General features: G+C 43.8%; 1 protein-coding gene across 1 annotated transcript in view; it reads right to left on the bottom strand.

The window, feature by feature from the left end:
* EGFL6 (EGF like domain multiple 6) overlaps positions 1-18,344 on the bottom strand; it is a 302,509-nt gene that overhangs the window by 12,967 nt on the left and 271,198 nt on the right. The window contains exons 6-10 of the mRNA XM_024115480.1: positions 17,325-17,444; positions 15,557-15,691; positions 13,623-13,745; positions 3,325-3,648; positions 277-357 (exon numbers count right to left, since the gene is read on the bottom strand). Of these exons, the coding sequence (XP_023971248.1) occupies positions 277-357; positions 3,325-3,648; positions 13,623-13,745; positions 15,557-15,691; positions 17,325-17,444 (783 nt within the window). The remainder of the gene's footprint in view (positions 1-276; positions 358-3,324; positions 3,649-13,622; positions 13,746-15,556; positions 15,692-17,324; positions 17,445-18,344) is intronic.

Below are 18,344 nucleotides of genomic sequence, written 5' to 3'. Positions count from 1 at the left end.
CATCTCCATACACAACGATCTGCCTCACTTCTTTACTCTAGGTGTCAGGCGGAGAGGTGGAGAGAAGACAGCCTTACAGTATCATAATCATTGGTATTAATCACGTAAGGACCTCCTATTTTCACACTGACACTGAGTATCATGACGTAATGATTTTTCCCTTGGGTATTTAGGAATGCAGCAGTGATTCATACACAACCATCTCATCCTATGAAGAAATGAAAGGACCATGGGACACCGTGAGACAGCGTATACTCAGAAGAAGGCATTACTCACTTCTGTGTTCCAGTCGGGATGTTGTAGCTTTTCTTTGGACCAGAACCAGATCAACTTCACCCGCTTCGTTCACCTTAGGGGCTAACAATGAACACTTGATCAGTTAAAAAAAAAAAAAACAAAACCCTAAAGCCTCATGTGCAAAGAAGGTATGAATGAATGAACAAAGAGGGTTTTATCATATACAGCTGGCCCTCCATATCCACGGGCTCCACATCCACAGATTCAACCAACCACAGGTGGAAAATATTTTTTTAAAAATCCAGCAAGTTCCAAAGAGCAAAACTTGAATTTGCCTTGTGCGCCGGGCAACTGTTTACACAGCATTTCCATTGTATTACGTATTTTAAGTAATCTAGAGATTACTTAAAGTATATGGGAGGATGTGTGTAGGTTATATGTGAATGCTGCACTATTTTATATAAGGGACTTGAGCATCCATGGATTTTGGTATCTGTGAGGGTTCCTGGAACCAATCCCCCATGGATACCAAGGGACAACTGTGTTCTACGGACAGAATATGTTACAACTGTGTTTCCCTAACATTTCCAAAGCATTCATATTGGTTCCAGTTTCCTCACGTAGAACATCTTTTTCCACAGGTGCCCCCAGTTGACCTAAGCATCACCCAAGTAACCTAAACAACATCTCTTCTCACCAGGTTTTAGAAACATACTCTCTTGAGATTTTGACTCTATTAATGGAGATAATGTCACTGGTATGTTAGTTCTTGGACAGGTGGGGCTGGAGCTACTTTTCATTTGGTTAAATCCAACAGCCATGGAGCAGGAACAGACAAGACAAAATATAGAGGGAGCAACAGACGCCTGGTGAGAATGAAATGGAAAGTCTCAGTGTGAGGGATCCAGGGTGGGTTAACATGGAAACCACCCTGGAGGGGCTGAGGCTGGTGATGGGCTCTGCTCGGCCACCAGTGACAAGGGCAGTTCTCCAGCTCATGCAGAAAACTTAAGCTTAACCTCTCTTTAGAATTTTCCTCCAACTGTCTATTTTGCCTTTTTAGATCATAACCACACAACTCTGAAAACCTCCTTTCATGAGCGCGCCTGTAAAAAGTGCCTCCACGAAGGAAAAAGGTAGAGCTAGGCAGATCCACCAGGGGGCGCTCTCTGGGGTCTGGGGGTGTGCTGCATGCAAAGCTGGGCGTCCAGACGACCGTGCTGGCAGGACAAGTGGGCTTCCTTGGCCGGGAGCGGAAAGAGGGTCTGCAGCAAATAGGAAACCCCCCAGGCAAGGGGAAAGGCCTGACCCTCCGTGCGTCCCACAGCAGCAAATTGGATTTCGTATCTGTGGAAGACTAAGTTTCCAGACCTTATAGAGAACCCTGCTTCTTAGGACTTAAAGCTGACCCCATCTTACTTAAGGCGTGAAACTGTCTTCCCTTTTTCTTTGATTTGCCAAGAGAAACTACAATCCACTTTTCATAAGATGTATAAATTAACAAAAGTGATACTCACAAAACACATCTCCCCGAACGCTTTGCTCCTCCTCCACATGGTTTGCCAGGGCTTTCTCATCTCTTTTCTTTTCCTCCAGCCCCTCTTTCCTTCTCTCTTCATTCCTCTTTTCTTCTCCATGAGGGTTCCCATCTCTGGAAACGCTCTCTTCAGAGGTGAAGGGCTGCGAGTCAACCTTAGGGGCAGGAGTCCCCCCAGGTTCTGAGATGTTTTTCATTTTTACCTTCTTTTTCATGTTATTTTTGTGAGCAAGCAGCTTCTTGATTCTGTCTTTGATGGTACCAGGTGCTCTGAGGAATTCCTTCACAGAATTTTCAGGGATCACTAAAACCAACAGTAAAAGAGAAGTTCCACATTGGCCAATAATTAGATCTCTCACGAAAAATGGAGCATTTAAAAAGCATCAAAGTACAGTACATGAATGCTTCCAGAATCAACACATATGAGGCTCAACCATTTGATATTTTAGGAAGAACTATATTTGCAGCTGTTTTAAGCAGTTCCAATGTTACGATAGGATCTTAACGATTTTCATTGTTAGAGGACAAACTTGCGTTTTGCTTCAGAGACTACGATAATGAAATACCTGCTCCTACCAAGCTAGGCTACAGATTCCAGCGTGATGGATTTTCCAGGATCCTCTAATATTTCTGCTTTCACAGGGGTATTCGCCAAAGCTGCTGTTGCCCAGGTGGTCCTGTAATTTGTTTAACTGTGATATTCAAAGATTATGGCTAGCATTACGTTGAACCATATAAATTGCCAATAATGGGCCATTTGTGACCTACAGAACAGTGATTTTTTTTTTTTTTTTTTTTTTTTTTTTTTTTGTGGTACGCGGGCCTCTCACTGTCGTGGCCTCTCCGTTGCGGAGCACAGGCTCCGGACGCGCAGGCTCAGCGGCCACGGCTCACGGGCCCAGCCGCTCCGCGGCATGCGGGATCCTCCCGGACCGGGGCACGAACCCGCGTCCCCTGCGTCGGCAGGCGCACCCCCAACCACTGCGCCACCAGGGAAGCCCCCAGAACAGTGATTTTTGATTCAATGTATACATACCTAATTTTTCTTCCCTGTTCTCTCTCCCCTTCGAATTTCTTCACCTCAATCAACTACTATCAAAAGTTAAATGATTTTACTTATTGACTATTTATAGAGAGGCATCTATATTTACTGTTTCACATTCATTTCCTATTTCTCATCACTAAATTAAATTTTTTTTAAATGCACCTTTAAATAGACTGACAGACAGAAAACAAACTTATGATAACTAAAGGGGAAAGGGAGGGATAAATTAGGAGTTTGGGATTAACAGACCCACACTACTATATATGGAACAGATCAACAACAAGGACCTACTGTGTAGCACAGGGAACTATATTCAATATCTTGTAATGGGGCTTCCCTGGTGGCGCAGTGGTTAAGACTCCACCTGCCAATCTGCTTCTTAGGACTTAAAGCTGACCCCATCTTACTTAAGGCGTGAAACTGTCTTCCCTTTTTCTTTGATTTGCCAAGAGAAACTACAATCCACTTTTCATAAGATGTATAAATTAACAAAAGTGATACTCACAAAACACATCTCCCCGAACGCTTTGCTCCTCCTCCACATGGTTTGCCAGGGCTTTCTCATCTCTTTTCTTTTCCTCCAGCCCCTCTTTCCTTCTCTCTTCATTCCTCTTTTCTTCTCCATGAGGGTTCCCATCTCTGGAAACGCTCTCTTCAGAGGTGAAGGGCTGCGAGTCAACCTTAGGGGCAGGAGTCCCCCCAGGTTCTGAGATGTTTTTCATTTTTACCTTCTTTTTCATGTTATTTTTGTGAGCAAGCAGCTTCTTGATTCTGTCTTTGATGGTACCAGGTGCTCTGAGGAATTCCTTCACAGAATTTTCAGGGATCACTAAAACCAACAGTAAAAGAGAAGTTCCACATTGGCCAATAATTAGATCTCTCACGAAAAATGGAGCATTTAAAAAGCATCAAAGTACAGTACATGAATGCTTCCAGAATCAACACATATGAGGCTCAACCATTTGATATTTTAGGAAGAACTGTATTTGCAGCTGTTTTAAGCAGTTCCAATGTTACGATAGGATCTTAACGATTTTCATTGTTAGAGGACAAACTTGCGTTTTGCTTCAGAGACTACGATAATGAAATACCTGCTCCTACCAAGCTAGGCTACAGATTCCAGCGTGATGGATTTTCCAGGATCCTCTAATATTTCTGCTTTCACAGGGGTATTCGCCAAAGCTGCTGTTGCCCAGGTGGTCCTGTAATTTGTTTAACTGTGATATTCAAAGATTATGGCTAGCATTACGTTGAACCATATAAATTGCCAATAATGGGCCATTTGTGACCTACAGAACAGTGATTTTTTTTTTTTTTTTTTTTTTTTTTTTTTTTGTGGTACGCGGGCCTCTCACTGTCGTGGCCTCTCCGTTGCGGAGCACAGGCTCCGGACGCGCAGGCTCAGCGGCCACGGCTCACGGGCCCAGCCGCTCCGCGGCATGCGGGATCCTCCCGGACCGGGGCACGAACCCGCGTCCCCTGCGTCGGCAGGCGCACCCCCAACCACTGCGCCACCAGGGAAGCCCCCAGAACAGTGATTTTTGATTCAATGTATACATACCTAATTTTTCTTCCCTGTTCTCTCTCCCCTTCGAATTTCTTCACCTCAATCAACTACTATCAAAAGTTAAATGATTTTACTTATTGACTATTTATAGAGAGGCATCTATATTTACTGTTTCACATTCATTTCCTATTTCTCATCACTAAATTAAATTTTTTTTAAATGCACCTTTAAATAGACTGACAGACAGAAAACAAACTTATGATAACTAAAGGGGAAAGGGAGGGATAAATTAGGAGTTTGGGATTAACAGACCCACACTACTATATATGGAACAGATCAACAACAAGGACCTACTGTGTAGCACAGGGAACTATATTCAATATCTTGTAATGGGGCTTCCCTGGTGGCGCAGTGGTTAAGACTCCACCTGCCAATGCAGGGGACGTGGGTTCGAGCCCTGGTCCGGGAAGATCCCACATGCCGCGGAGCAACTAAGCCCGTATGCCACAACTACTGAGCCTGCGCTCTAGAGCCCGCGAGCCACAACTACTGAAGCCCGCGCACCCAAAGCCCGTGCTCCACAAGAGAAGCCACCGCAATGAGAAGCCGGCGCACCACAACAAAGAGTAGCCGCCGCTCGCCTCAACTAGAGAAAGCCCGCGAGCAGCAACAAAGACCCAACGTAGCCAAGAGTAAAATAAACAAATTTATACAAAAAAAATCTTGTGGGATCTTCCCAGACCGGGGCACGAACCCGTGTCCCCTGCATTGGCAGGTGGACTCTCAACCACTGCGCCACCAGGGAAGCCCACAAAAAAAATCTTGTAATAACCTATAATGGAAAGGATTTGGAAAAAGAATATATATGTGTGTGTGTGTGTGTATAACTGAATCACTTTGCTATACACCTGAAACAAACACAACGTCGTACATCAACTATACTTCAATTAAAAAAAAAGAGAAACAATATGGATAAGAACAAACTCTCCTTTGACCATCATCCCCAATTCTAGAGCTCTCCCCAGAGCTAAGCACTGTTATCAGGGTGGAAAGCATCCTTCAGACTTTGTCTACACTATTTTGGTTCACGCAAATGGACTCATACCCTCTGTACTATTTGACAACTGCTTTTTTTTATTCATGAATGTCTGGAGACACTGTCATGTTTGTATATATAAATAGTTCTACCTTAAAAAATGCACCTCTGGGGTGATTCCTCATAATCCCCAGTGGATCAATGACCACTGGGGGAAAATGTTAGTGTAGAACTTGAGAGGTAGGAAAAAAAGGTCTTTTAGCCCAGCATCTTTGTTTTGTAGATGAGGCAACTGGGCAACGTTAAATGACTTGCCCAATGTAACTCAGCTACCCAGGGGCAGAGCTAGATTTGACGGTAAAGCAGATGAATGAGTCTTTTTCCAGTCCTATTTCCATGACATGTTTCTTCCTGCTTTAGGGTTAAGGGTTACTTTTTTCTAACTGCCTCAAATTCCTCGAGATCTAGAGTCTAAAGATGCATGCCCCCTTTCTGGGGATCAAACAGTGATAATAAAGAGTATTCAACTACACACTACTATATAGAAAATAGATAAACAACAAGGAACCTACTGTACAGCACAGAGAACTACATTCAATTATCTTGTAATAACCTATAAAAGAATCTGAAAAAGAATATATATATGTATAAATATATATATAAATCACTTTGCTGTATACCTGAAACTAATACATTGTATATCAACTATACTTCAATAAAAAAAAAAAGAATATCCAGGGCTTCCCTGGTGGTGCAGTGGTCGAGAGTCTGCCTGCCGATGCAGGGGACACGGGTTCGTGCCCCGGTCCGGGAAGATCCCACGTGCCGCGGAGCGGCTGGGCCTGTGAGCCATGGCCGCTGAGCCTGTGCGCTCCGCAACGGGAGAGGCCACAACAGTGAGAGGCCCGCGTACCGCAAAAAACAAAAAACCAAACAAAAAAAAACAAGCAAAAACCAAACAAACAAAAAAAGAATATCCAAACTGATGTGACAAAAGTAATTTAAGGGAATTCCCTGGAGGTCCAGCGGTTAGAACTCCACGCTTTCACTCTCGAAGGCCCAGGTTCAATCCCTGGTTGGGGAACTAAGATCCTGCAAGCCACCTGATGCGGCCAAAAAAATTTAAAAAGTTATTTAAAAAGATTACAACCCCCGACCTTTAGAATCAAGTATATTGTCCTTTTATAAAACATCTAGGCATGTGCTAGTCTAAGACTAAGCAAAAAGGGTCTAATACCACTGAATCAATTCACTCAATTCTACAACCTGGATAGAGTTCAGAGGGAAATGAAATAAGGGAGTAGGCACCAATATGAGTGTCCAAAAAGAGTATTACAAAAAGACATTGGACTGAGAGTTTGTTAGAATATTTTTCTTGGCAATATTTTAATCTCTTCTTCTCAGTTCCTTCTCCAACATTTGGCTGATTCGCTCTGTACCAAAATGGTAGAAAAATAAATAAGAAGAGGTTCACAATATTTTGTGTAATCAAAAGGAAGAAGAAAAATGCTTTGAAAATATATATACTCCTAATTAATACATTGCTCTTACTTTGAAATCAATCTAAGGTTGTGATGACAAGAGGTACATTTCTCTTTTCAATGGAATGTCCTAGCTATTTATCAATGTGACAGCCTGTAGTTACAGGTTCGAAACCAATGACTACTAATACAAATAATGCATCATTATTCATCTTCGTGAACTTCAGATGGCCTGTTTCAGCTGATTTGCCAGAAGTTGCATAAGCTCTGACTGTAACGTGCATATATACACCTTCCTCTGAAGGCCCCACTGTGCAATTCTGTCTACGGGTCTCTGATTCTTTTCCCAGGACCCAGCATGAAAAATTAACAGGAAATACCCATTCCCTGGAAATTTCCTTTATGCAGTCAGTAACCTAACACTGAAGACCTTTAATAAATAATGAGGAAAGGGTTTCAGTCCATACCAGGCAAACCTAAACATCTGCCTTTGTTTTCTGCTTTGAAGTTTTGATTTTTCCTATTGAAAAAAAAAATAAATCAAACCATCACAACATTTGTGGTGCCAACAATTTCACTCCTTCAGTATGTAAAGAGCTGGGGCAAGGATAAAGCAAACTATGCATATGCACGACGATGAATGGACAGATTTGGCTGTATCTAGGTGTTGCTATTTCAAATCTGACACAGCTGATGACTGTTTCTCTTGAAAATTTCTTGATTAGCGCAACATCTTTTTGAGAATATACAAACGTGGGAGGAAGCTGCCACAGTAGGAGGATCTGGCACATTTGGGGATCTCAGACATAAAAACAGGGAATTCCAGAGTTTTCAGATTCACAGGCCAGTCTTCTGTAAACGAGGTTGACAATTTCTCTTTCGGAGCGATCTGAGATTTCTCTAAATATCCACTTTGTCAACAACTCTACCTACCTGAAAATCCTCGCTTTGCTTAGAGAAGACCACTATGATGTTAGAGCATCTTTCCCAGGAGGAACATGACTTTGACATTCATTTACCTGTGCCAAGTTCACCACATGATCTCCTATCACCTGTCAGGAGAAACTCCCCTCTCATCTGAGCTTTAGACGTGGTCTGGGGTGGAGAGGCTTAATCATGACTGAGGAACGTACTGCACCGTGAGATGCAGGCATCGGGAAGGGGCTGGATAGCAGAGAAGCTGACCCAGGAGAGTTTGCTGGGGAGGGGTAGCCGTGGGTCCTGGACACACTTATCCTGCCTTCAGGCACACAGCCCTGGAGCCCGGTTTCCTGGGTATGACTCCCAAGTCCCCACACCTTCTAGTCCTATGTCCTCAAGCCCATATTTAACTTCTCTTTGCCTCAGTCTCCCCATTTATAAAGCTGGGATAAGAAGAGGGTATTTGTGAGGCTGAAGTGAGTGAACACATGTCAATTACTAAGATTAGTGCCTGACATATATTTGGCCGGTGTTTGCTATTATTTTTAGATTTCATCACCAGAATGTTGAAAATCTTCTACTGAGTTAAAAAAAAAAATTTTTTCCAGGCCATACCTCCAGACTTCCATTTATGTTATTACTGAAAGAAAAAATATTCAATGACCTGGCTGTAGCGACACCTATGCTCTTGAATATGCTCTGTATAAACTGAATTAAAAATGACTAAAGCATATTCCTAATGACTAAAGAAGCTGCTTTCCAATGGGAACGATCGTTGAATTTTGGTAAAGAAGCCATTGCCACTATTACTCCTATTACTAGTGCATGGTTATCGAATATTTAATAATTCTGGGCTGGAGCTAAGCCCTATATGTGGATGTTTATTGATTATGTATGGATTATTTCATGTAATCGTCAAAACAATATTAAGGGCCAGATACTATTATGTATATTTTGCAGATGTGGAAACTGAGACACTGAAAGGTTAAATAGTTTCTTCTCAGTCCACAGGCAGTAGGCTAGGGAGCCAGGAATCAAACCAAGGCAATTTGATTCCAGAAGCCGCGCCCCTGGTAACTAAATGACTTAGTGTCCTTTCCTAAATTGACTGGTACTACCCAAGTTGGGTGGTACTAAAGTTTTGATTTCCTTAGAATGACACATAGCTGCTGTCAAAATAAGACCAAATTATCGAACAGTGTATTATTAATACTAACATATGTTAGAACGGTAAAAAAAAAAAAAAACAACAACATACATCGACATTTAGGTTGCTTTGTCCTTTGGGTACAGATGGTGCATAAGGATAACTGACTAACTCCTCTTCTGTACTGCCACGTAGGGCCTAAACTTTCCCCAAAACAATGAACTCATAATAAAAGTTGCTATGTTATTACATAATACAATTTACATGGATACAAATGTATTTTACAACATAGCATCTTATAATGCTGGATGCTAATTGGATGCAATTCTCTCATTTTTGTATGACTCTTCTTTGCACATAAGGGTGGATTTTTTGGCCATCCTTTAAGCAGTGTGTGTTAAGACTTTAAGATCAATTTTTAAAAGAGACATGGCTGTTTATTTTACAGAGAATCAATCGAAGCAGAATGGAAAGGACTGGGCAAGTAATACAGCGAATGACCCAAAGATAACTTTCTCTTGTAAATAAATATTCTGGCGAAAGACTAAAGAAATGATTCTGCTGCAGAATGGTTAGTAACAAAATAAATGATTTTCAGATATCAAACAGAACATTGTGATGCATTTGAGGTTTCCAAGAATCAGGAAGAATTTGTTTTACCCACCCCCCCTCTACTAAGCTTAGAGTTGGATGGTCCCAGAAAAACGTTAAGTTTTCTTGACATAAGAAATGTTTGGGGCTGACCAAAACATACAAACAGCTCACGCAGCTCTATGTCAAAAAAACAAACGACCCAACCAAAAAATAGGTGGAAGACCTAAACAGACGTTTCTCCAGAGACATACAGATGGCCAAAAAGCACATGAAAAGATGGTCGACATCACAAATTATCAGAGAAATGCAAATCAAAACTACAACGAGGTATCACCTCACACCAGTCACGATGGCCATCAACAAAAAGTCTACAAACAATAAATGCTGGAGAGGCTGTGGAGAAAAGGAAACCCTCATACACTGCTGGTGGGAATGTAAATTGATTCAGCCACTATGGAGAACAGTATGGAGGTTCCTTAAAAAACTAAAAATAAAACTACCATACGACCCAGCAATCCCACTACTGGGAATATACCCTGAGAAAACCAAAATTCGAAAAGACACATGCACCCCAATGTTCATAGCAGCACTGTTTACAATAGCCAAGACATGGAAGCAACCTAAATGTCCATCGACAGATGAATGGAAAAAGAAGATATGATACATATATACAGTGGACCATTACTCAGCCATAAAAAAGAACAAAATAATGCCTTTGCAGCAACACTGATGGACCTAGAGATCATCATACTAAGTGAAGTAAGTCAGACAGAGAAAGACAAATATCATATGATATCACTTATATGTGGAATCTAAAAAAATGATACAAATGAACTTAGGTACAAAACTGAAACAGACTTACAGACTTCAAAAACAAACTTATGGCTACCAAAGGGGAAAGGGGGTGGGGGGGAGGGATAAACTAGGAGGTTGGGATTAACATATACACACTACCATATATAAAATAGATAATCAACAAGGACCTACTGTATAGCCCAGGAAACTCTATTCAGTGTTCTGTGATAACCTATGTGAGAAAAGAATCTGAAAAAGAATGAATACATGTGTATGTATAACTAAATCACTTTGCTGTAACCTGAAACTAACACAACATTGTAAATCACCTATACTCCAATAAAATTTTTTTTAAAAAGAAATGTTTGGGTTGATGTAGGATTTATAATTTCTAAACACTGGGCTACAACATCGAAAACGTGGGGTGCAAACACCTACCCCCTTGCATGCTTAAAAACAGTGCCTTCATTTCGATGTTGATAACACACTGTGGTTTCAAGAGGGAGCAAATGATCGAGAAGGAAGAGGACACCAGATTTACTCTGGCCAGTTCTTCCTAATCCCTCTGATTCTTTAGCTTGTGGGCAGGGGTGGGTACGTGGAGGTGAGTTGCCCACTTACTGACACAAGTGTTTTCCCAAGGCACCTTTTTTTTCTCTGCACGGCATTTTTTTTTTTTTTTTTTTGCATTCACTCGTACAGGATTTCAGAGTCAAGAGGAGCTAGACCTTAACGAATATGATTGAAATTGTGCTAATAACAGTCACAGCCTGAGCTAACTTTATTGAGCATCTACTACGTGCACAGCTCTCTCCAACTATATTAGTTACCTCATTCGAATCTCGCAACGAACCTATGAGAGCGCTACCGGGAGGAATGTGGGCTCCCCCAAAGCAGAACCCGAGAGGAGGATTTGGGTGCAGGTGGTTTACTTAGGAGGTGGTTCCAGGAGGCAGAAGTGGGGAAAAGGGCACAGTGAGACGGGAAGGGAGAAAAGTCGAAAAGGTACCTCAATGGGCAGGTAATCACTGTGGGTGAGTGGGGCTCAGTCCTGCGGGGGACATCCGGGAACCAGCATAGAACCCACCTCAGAACTGCTCTGCTGCACAGAGGAAGCTGGGGGATTTACGCACAGACCCCTGGCTTTCGCTGCTTGAGGACTGTCTCCAGGGGTGTGAACTCAGGGGTGTCCACGGCACCAGGGCTCGGGGCATGCACAGAACTGTCCGCCCGCCTCACTGAAATGAGGGGTCTCCAAGGGACTGTGGCCTGGTCCCTTATGAGCACCCACACAGGACCACCAGGAGCCCCATTTTGGATAGGAGGAAACTGAGTTTAGAGGGGTGGAGCAACTTGTGAAAGGTCACAGCCAGCATGGGGCACAGCTCAGGTTCAAGTTCAGGCCTTCCTAGCCCCTGAGCCTGGGCTGTTGACCATTACATCACACGGCTTGAGACAAGTGAGGCCGGAACAGACATGTGCAAATTTGGTGGCGTGAAGGAGCCCCTGACCACTGATCCTATGTGGAAAGCTGACTTATTCCAACTCTTCTCTGAGGGCCTCTCAAAATTATGGCATCTTTTCCCCCATCCCGCCCATGCACAGCCCTGCATAGGCAGCCAGTCTCTCTCTCTTTCTTTGGATAAAGTTTCAGAAGGACACCATGGGCACATCTACACAGAGGGACAGAAACCATAGAATCAAGACTGAGTAGCCACTGAATCCCAACTCCAGCCCCAGGCGGGAGTCCCTCCCGGAGGCCCCGGTCCCCACTCCACGGGGTCCCCTGCTCCACTCTGAGATACCCAGTGGGAAAATCTGTAAGAGAGAATGCAACCCCACCCACTGGCCTTCGTCGGCTTCGGGGAGGTAATTTTATTTTACATTCGTCAAGATATTTATAGGCACAATGTCTGCTTTTCAACACCTTTTTCTCCCTTCCAGGTTAAATGCTGCCCGGTTCTTTTGGCAGTTCTTCATAGAATGTGATTTGCAGACTCATTTTCTTTGCTTATATTCTTCTGTACATCATCTCGTCCGGTGCCGCTGGGGTGAACCTTTTATGGATGTGGCGCTCAGTGTCCGTCATGGTGTGGACCGTTCACTTTTGCCATCACCGAGTGGCCGCTCTGTTGTGTCACTGGGAGCATCGGCCAGATGGGGGCACGGGATGGGATACAGGTCAAGGGACCGCTTGCTACCGTATTTATTGGAACATGTGGGAACGCTGCTGAGGGGCCTGTGAGAGAGCAGGGTCAGGGCAGTCAACAGATCTAGGCACGCGATGAGCCAGTGTTAAAAGGCACCCGATCAGAGGATAAACCTGGGTGACTAAACACAGTGGGACACGCTTGGCCAGGGGAGGGACGGTGCTGTAATCGTTGCTGGCTTGTCTTGGTAGACATTCCGGGGGTCTCACCACGATCTCTAGTTTTCTTCTCTTTAGGGACGCACAGCAGGATTATACGTATTTTTGCCCCTGATTCCAAGCTGAATTAAGTGAGAGCTGGTGGGTGACTGTCCACACTTCTTTCCGTGCTGTGACAAACCCTACGGCCTCAGATTCATACCGTGGTACCAAAAGACGGTGGGGCCTCTGTCAGCCTGGGTTGCTAAGTGACAACACGGAGAAGAAACACCCTGACAACTCTCTCCGGATATAGCACGAGTGACAAAGAAACTGTGATTGCTGTTGTAACTGTTGACAGCAGTGACATTTTCTTGTTATACATTTGCTGTATCGATTTCAGAGTTTACCACCTGAGCACTGAGGAATTCAGCAGCAAGAACCACGGGACTCGGCTAGCCAACAAAAAAAGTGATACAGGCTTGAGGAGGATGATAAAGTGACGTCAGCTCCATACTTTGTTTCGGTTGTGCGTTCTCTAAAAAGTCATGATTCCCGCGGTTAAAAACCTGTGGTTCTGAGCCACTGACAACTCGGGACTGCTCGTCACTGCGCCATAACCTAGCCTATCCCAAGAGATGCATTTGCTCAGGGTCACTTGTCCTCAAATCTTATTTTCGGTATTTGAAAATATGTTGTGACCAGAAGAACCTCCAGAACGCTTGCTGTACTTTAAGCACAGTGCCTATGGCTTCCGTGAAAATTGGAGATGTGGTCTGACTAGCCGAGAAGACAAGCCTGAGGCAGAGGTAAGTTTCCAAACACTGCGTGCACGCATCTCACAGCCCCCCAACACACACACACACACACACACACACACACACACACACACACACACAGCGGGACGAACAGGAAGGAGACATGAGAGAATGCCTTATGGAGAATAGCGAAGACACCATGACCGAGTGTACTTACCAGAACACTGAAGTCCAGTGCCTTTATATCCCTGCTTGCACTTACACTTGAAGGATCCTTGGGTATTGAGGCAATTGGCATGGAGGCTGCACGTGTGGGTATTCGCAGCACATTCATTCATATCTAAAAATGTGAACGGCCCCATGAATAATCTTGTGGTAACAGCACGTGCTGAAAGACTATCCCTTGAACTTGAGTAACTCCAGGGTCAACCACTCCACATTGCCAGGGAACCGTGTGCGGCCTGGGAACCGAGAGGTGTTGAAGACTCCCGGGGCCTTGGCCCAGAGCCCTGGCTTTGCCTGACGCCCAGTAGGCAGGGAGTGTGTAGGCAGGGAGTGTGTCTGCAGCTCGCCTTCCCCACCGCAAGCTCATCTCCTGCTTATCAGCACTACTGAAATCTCTAAGATGTTCAGGTGTGATTTCTTAACTTTCTCACCAGCCTAACTTAGAACTAAATAACAATATCAGAAAATAAATTCTATACACGGAAGGGCTTGGAACTCCTAAACAACAAAGAACAAGATGGGCTAGGAACCGTTGACATCATCTGAAAAATCTGAACATTTTGTTCAAAGGCTGCCAGGAGCAGGGGTCAGGCTGGTCTGAGCTTGTCTGCTGGGCTTAGACTAGGAAAGTTTGCCGAATTCCACCCAGGTGAGAGCTTCCTTGGCCCTCTCCTCCCTCCGACTTTCTTTCTATACTTACCATATGCACACAAAATAGGCTACTGTTTTTAACTCAGGCACAAGGGGGCTCAGGTGCTAACCTTAATCACTTTTCAAATCACGAAGATTTGTTTCCCTGGACAGCTCTCCATGTGGACTCCCACCCTGTCCAACGGCACCTCCCTTCAGGTATCAGGAAACAGCCTCCCAGTCTGTGACACAGCCCGGCTGCACTACAGAGCTGGAGGGGTCCGGAGCAGCGCACAGGATCGTAGCCCACAAGAAACGGGGATTTTATGAGCCGGTCTAGGATGGCCTTTGAGCTTGAGGGAAGAGCTATGGAGGCTTCATAAGATAGTTCAAAACCCAGGAACCGAGCGTTGCCCCAACACGATTACACAGGACACATCCTGGGCAGCTCTGAGTGTAGAATGGAAAGAAATCCTACTTTTTCCTCCAATGTTAGCATTCCATGTTATGCACACGTTTGTTACGTGCATATTATGTAAACAGGAATCGACAGGGAGCCCCGATGTCCCTTCACTGCAGGACAGGCCCCATCTGTGTCTATCAAGGGCAATGGAAGACGTCCAAGGGCTCCCCAAATGCCTTGCTCATTGAGACTTGGAATTCCTTCCCTAACGGACAGGATCTTTTATTTCACCCAGATCAGGCGGATAGCTGAGTGATACCCGAATCTTATCAGAGTGATCTTGGTGACCCTGGAAAGGGGCTGTGGAGCTTGAACGATGGAAAGGCTGAAGGAGGAGAGAGGAAACAGCACGTGCCTTCAACTCCTTTATAGGTTTTTCTAAAGCCACTCCTGAAGGAAACTTATGAACAGACCACTGAGATCAAGATTAAGCAGGCCTTGTTATTCTTCCTTTTATCAAATATAAATACGCTTCACTGTTCCCATTTTTAGCTATACCTGGAGACAGAACCAAAAATATAAACAAAACAAACCAACCAATTTTTTTTTTAAACCCACAAAAATCACCTCAAGCTATTTACCTCCTTAATAGAGCTACAGAGACTACAATTCCTCACTTTAACTCTTGATGGACCTGAATTCATATAATTCATGTCATCAGAATTCCCTAAATGCCAAAAACGTAAAACAATATAACTTTTTCTGTGCTGTTAAGCTGGTCATTACAGTAGATGGTTCAACTAATAGACTGAACTGATGTCAAAATATCTGTAGAGAAAGCCTACAGGTTTGATGGGGAGAGGAAATAAATAATAGGTGCCACCAATTCTTACCGACACAGTCATATCGGCCACTGAGATATTTTAGTTCAAAACCAACATGACATTTGCAATAGTAGCTTCCAAACGTGTTCACACATCTTCGATCGTGGGGGCAGACGGCTTTATCCGAGGCACATTCATCAGTATCTAGGATGGAGAACCAGGAGATGTCAGGGATAGCAAGAAAGCACCCTCCCTCCGAAACACTCTCATGCACTCACCCACAGCACACAGCACACACGGGCACACGCAGCTTCTTCATTGGAAAACTCTGATTATTCGGGTACCAACATCATACCCTCCGGGAAGTGTTGTAGATCCCTGAGGCACACTCACTGCCTTTCTATCACCTGTACATCTTGTTTCCCTTTAAAGGCACACTCACTGCTTTTCTATCCCCTTGTACATCACTGTAATGGCATTACTTCTATGCACATTTTCTCTCTCTTTCGGCCCTGCCTTTTCTGGGGCAGGGAGCGTATGGCTGGCACTTACTACAAAGACATTACATTTTTCTGAAGGAATTATTATTTTTCCAGCTATGGATATTGTATGGCAAACCCAATACACAAAACATTTAAATTTTGCATTTTATAAAAGAATTATTTCATTAGCAAGCTCCTCCAAATCCTGCCATATTGTCCCAAGTCACAGAAACGTGGTTTCCTAAGAATGCACCTATACATAAATTGTGGGTCAAGTGGAATGATGTGATGATGTAACGTCGGCAGACAAGAGGCTTCCTTCATTTTCTACCATGGAAAGTCACGTCACAGAGGGGCTGACTGCTATGCTGACCAAACCATTAAGACTCAGACTTTGCCTTAACTTTCAGATGTCAAATCAAATAGATTTGGAACTGTGGTTATTTTGGAACTGTGGTTAAACATGCAGCTTGGTGCTGGCTTATTGTTCCTTCTGCATTCTTAAAATAATTAACAAATAAGTGTTGGATTGACCAGAATTATTTTTCAGGGATCACTTCTGTGCACATCATGTTTCCTTTCTAATAAAAATGGTACCCGATAAGTCAAAGAGGTGGGCAACAATTTGGTCAACAGTTTGGTCAAGAATTAGCCTTGTCATATAAATCTGATTTTACTGAAGAGTACTAAATCCTGTGAATCGATTTAAATCTTTGACTACTCTCAAAGGACAGAACCAAATTTTTAATTTACACAGATTTTCTTTTAAGTGTTTAACTGATTTAAGATCTATTTGGCTGAGCTTTCTAAGTGCGGTTTATCAAGTTATGTACATTTAGGGTAAATAAACAGCAACCACCTCGACTAAAAATATTTCTCTTGTGGTACAGAAGTTAAAATATTAAATCATACTGCTATTTGCTTATTTAAATCAAATGAGATTAAGAACTCTTTCAACATTCTGTTTGGTTTGACATCCTATATTAATGCTATGCGCTCACTTGGTCTAAGTATTATGTATCTTTAGTGCGATTTAGTTAAATACAGCACTATGAGTATATACAAGTTGGTAGCTGAAGTAAAAAGCGCAGGGTAAACAGTCAAAATTAAAATTACTTTTATCTCCTTCCACTATGGCATCGGGCAATCCAAAAATTAGAGAGAAGTGTTCTTTCTAGCATCGCAGACTGTCTGTCTAGAGCATATGTGGCTATAAACATTGCCTTAGAAATGGACATAAACCTGTCATGTTAGGAGCTTTCAATGTCTAGTCAACAAGCAGGTTGTGATGAATGGAAAAGGAGGAATTCAGTAAAGGGAGAAGCCAGGGGAGGAGATGATTCCGGTTGCTCTACCTATACAAGCTCTTCCATTTGGGGCCAGGCGGAGTCCTGAGGATGGACACAGACAGTGCGGCCCCTCTTCTGTATCTTTACAGCCATACTGGCAGTTTGTCATGGCACACGTCCGAGAGTCTGCAAAAGGAGGCACGGATTAGTCTTTCCCCCACGAAATGATAAAAAGTACTTACAGACTGAGAAATGATCGCTAATCTCTGGCACATGAAATGTAACACACGGAATGGTATCAGAGGATAAGCTTCATCATCTGAGTCCCAAATGGAAAGCCAAATGGAATCTGGGCAGGGGTGGTGTCTTGGTGGCCCCATGGTCTATTCTGTTGGCCAATGCATCGCATTTGACTGTCTTTAGGCAGAGCATGCCCCACTCAGTCACCAAAGACGGCATCTCTCTCTCTTCCTGTACAAGCTCTAACCACTCCTTTATGTCACCCGGCTGGTCTCTATTACTGGCTGAAATGCAACCTCTGATGTAGATGATTCATCTGAATAAATAGGGGAAATAATAAATCTGAATAAATAGGGGAAAAGAATGCAAATTCTAGCCATCTCTCCATTCATATCTAGCCTCAGTGAGAGTCACCTGAGTCATAAAACCTTGTCTTTTAGGTGCCTGTATTAAAACATGTAGCAGATAAGACTGATCAGCTACCCAAAAGCCATTCCCATCACTGAGGCTGGAAAACCAGTAACGCCTTTTCCCAGCTTCCCTTGCAGCAACACGGAGTGGCCATAGGACTCAGTTATAGCCAAAGAGATACTAAGATAAGTCTGCTGGAGCTTCTGGAAAGGATGCTGCTGCATGATAAAAGGGACAGGCATAGGGCTTCCCTGGTGGCACAGTGGTTGAGAGTCTGCCTGCCAATGCAGGGGACACGGGCTCGTGCCCCGGTCCGGGAAGACCCCACATGCCGCCGAGCGGCTGGGCCCGTGAGCCATGGCCGCTGAGCCTGCGCGTCCGGAGCCTGCGCTCCGCAACGGGAGAGGCCACAACAGTGAGAGGCCCGCGTACCGC

This window comes from Physeter macrocephalus, chromosome 7 (assembly GCF_002837175.3).
Source record: "Physeter macrocephalus isolate SW-GA chromosome 7, ASM283717v5, whole genome shotgun sequence".
Lineage (NCBI taxonomy): Eukaryota > Metazoa > Chordata > Mammalia > Artiodactyla > Physeteridae > Physeter > Physeter macrocephalus.
The sequence above is the reverse complement of the archived record's forward strand: the minus strand, read 5'-3'. Positions and strand labels throughout refer to the sequence as shown.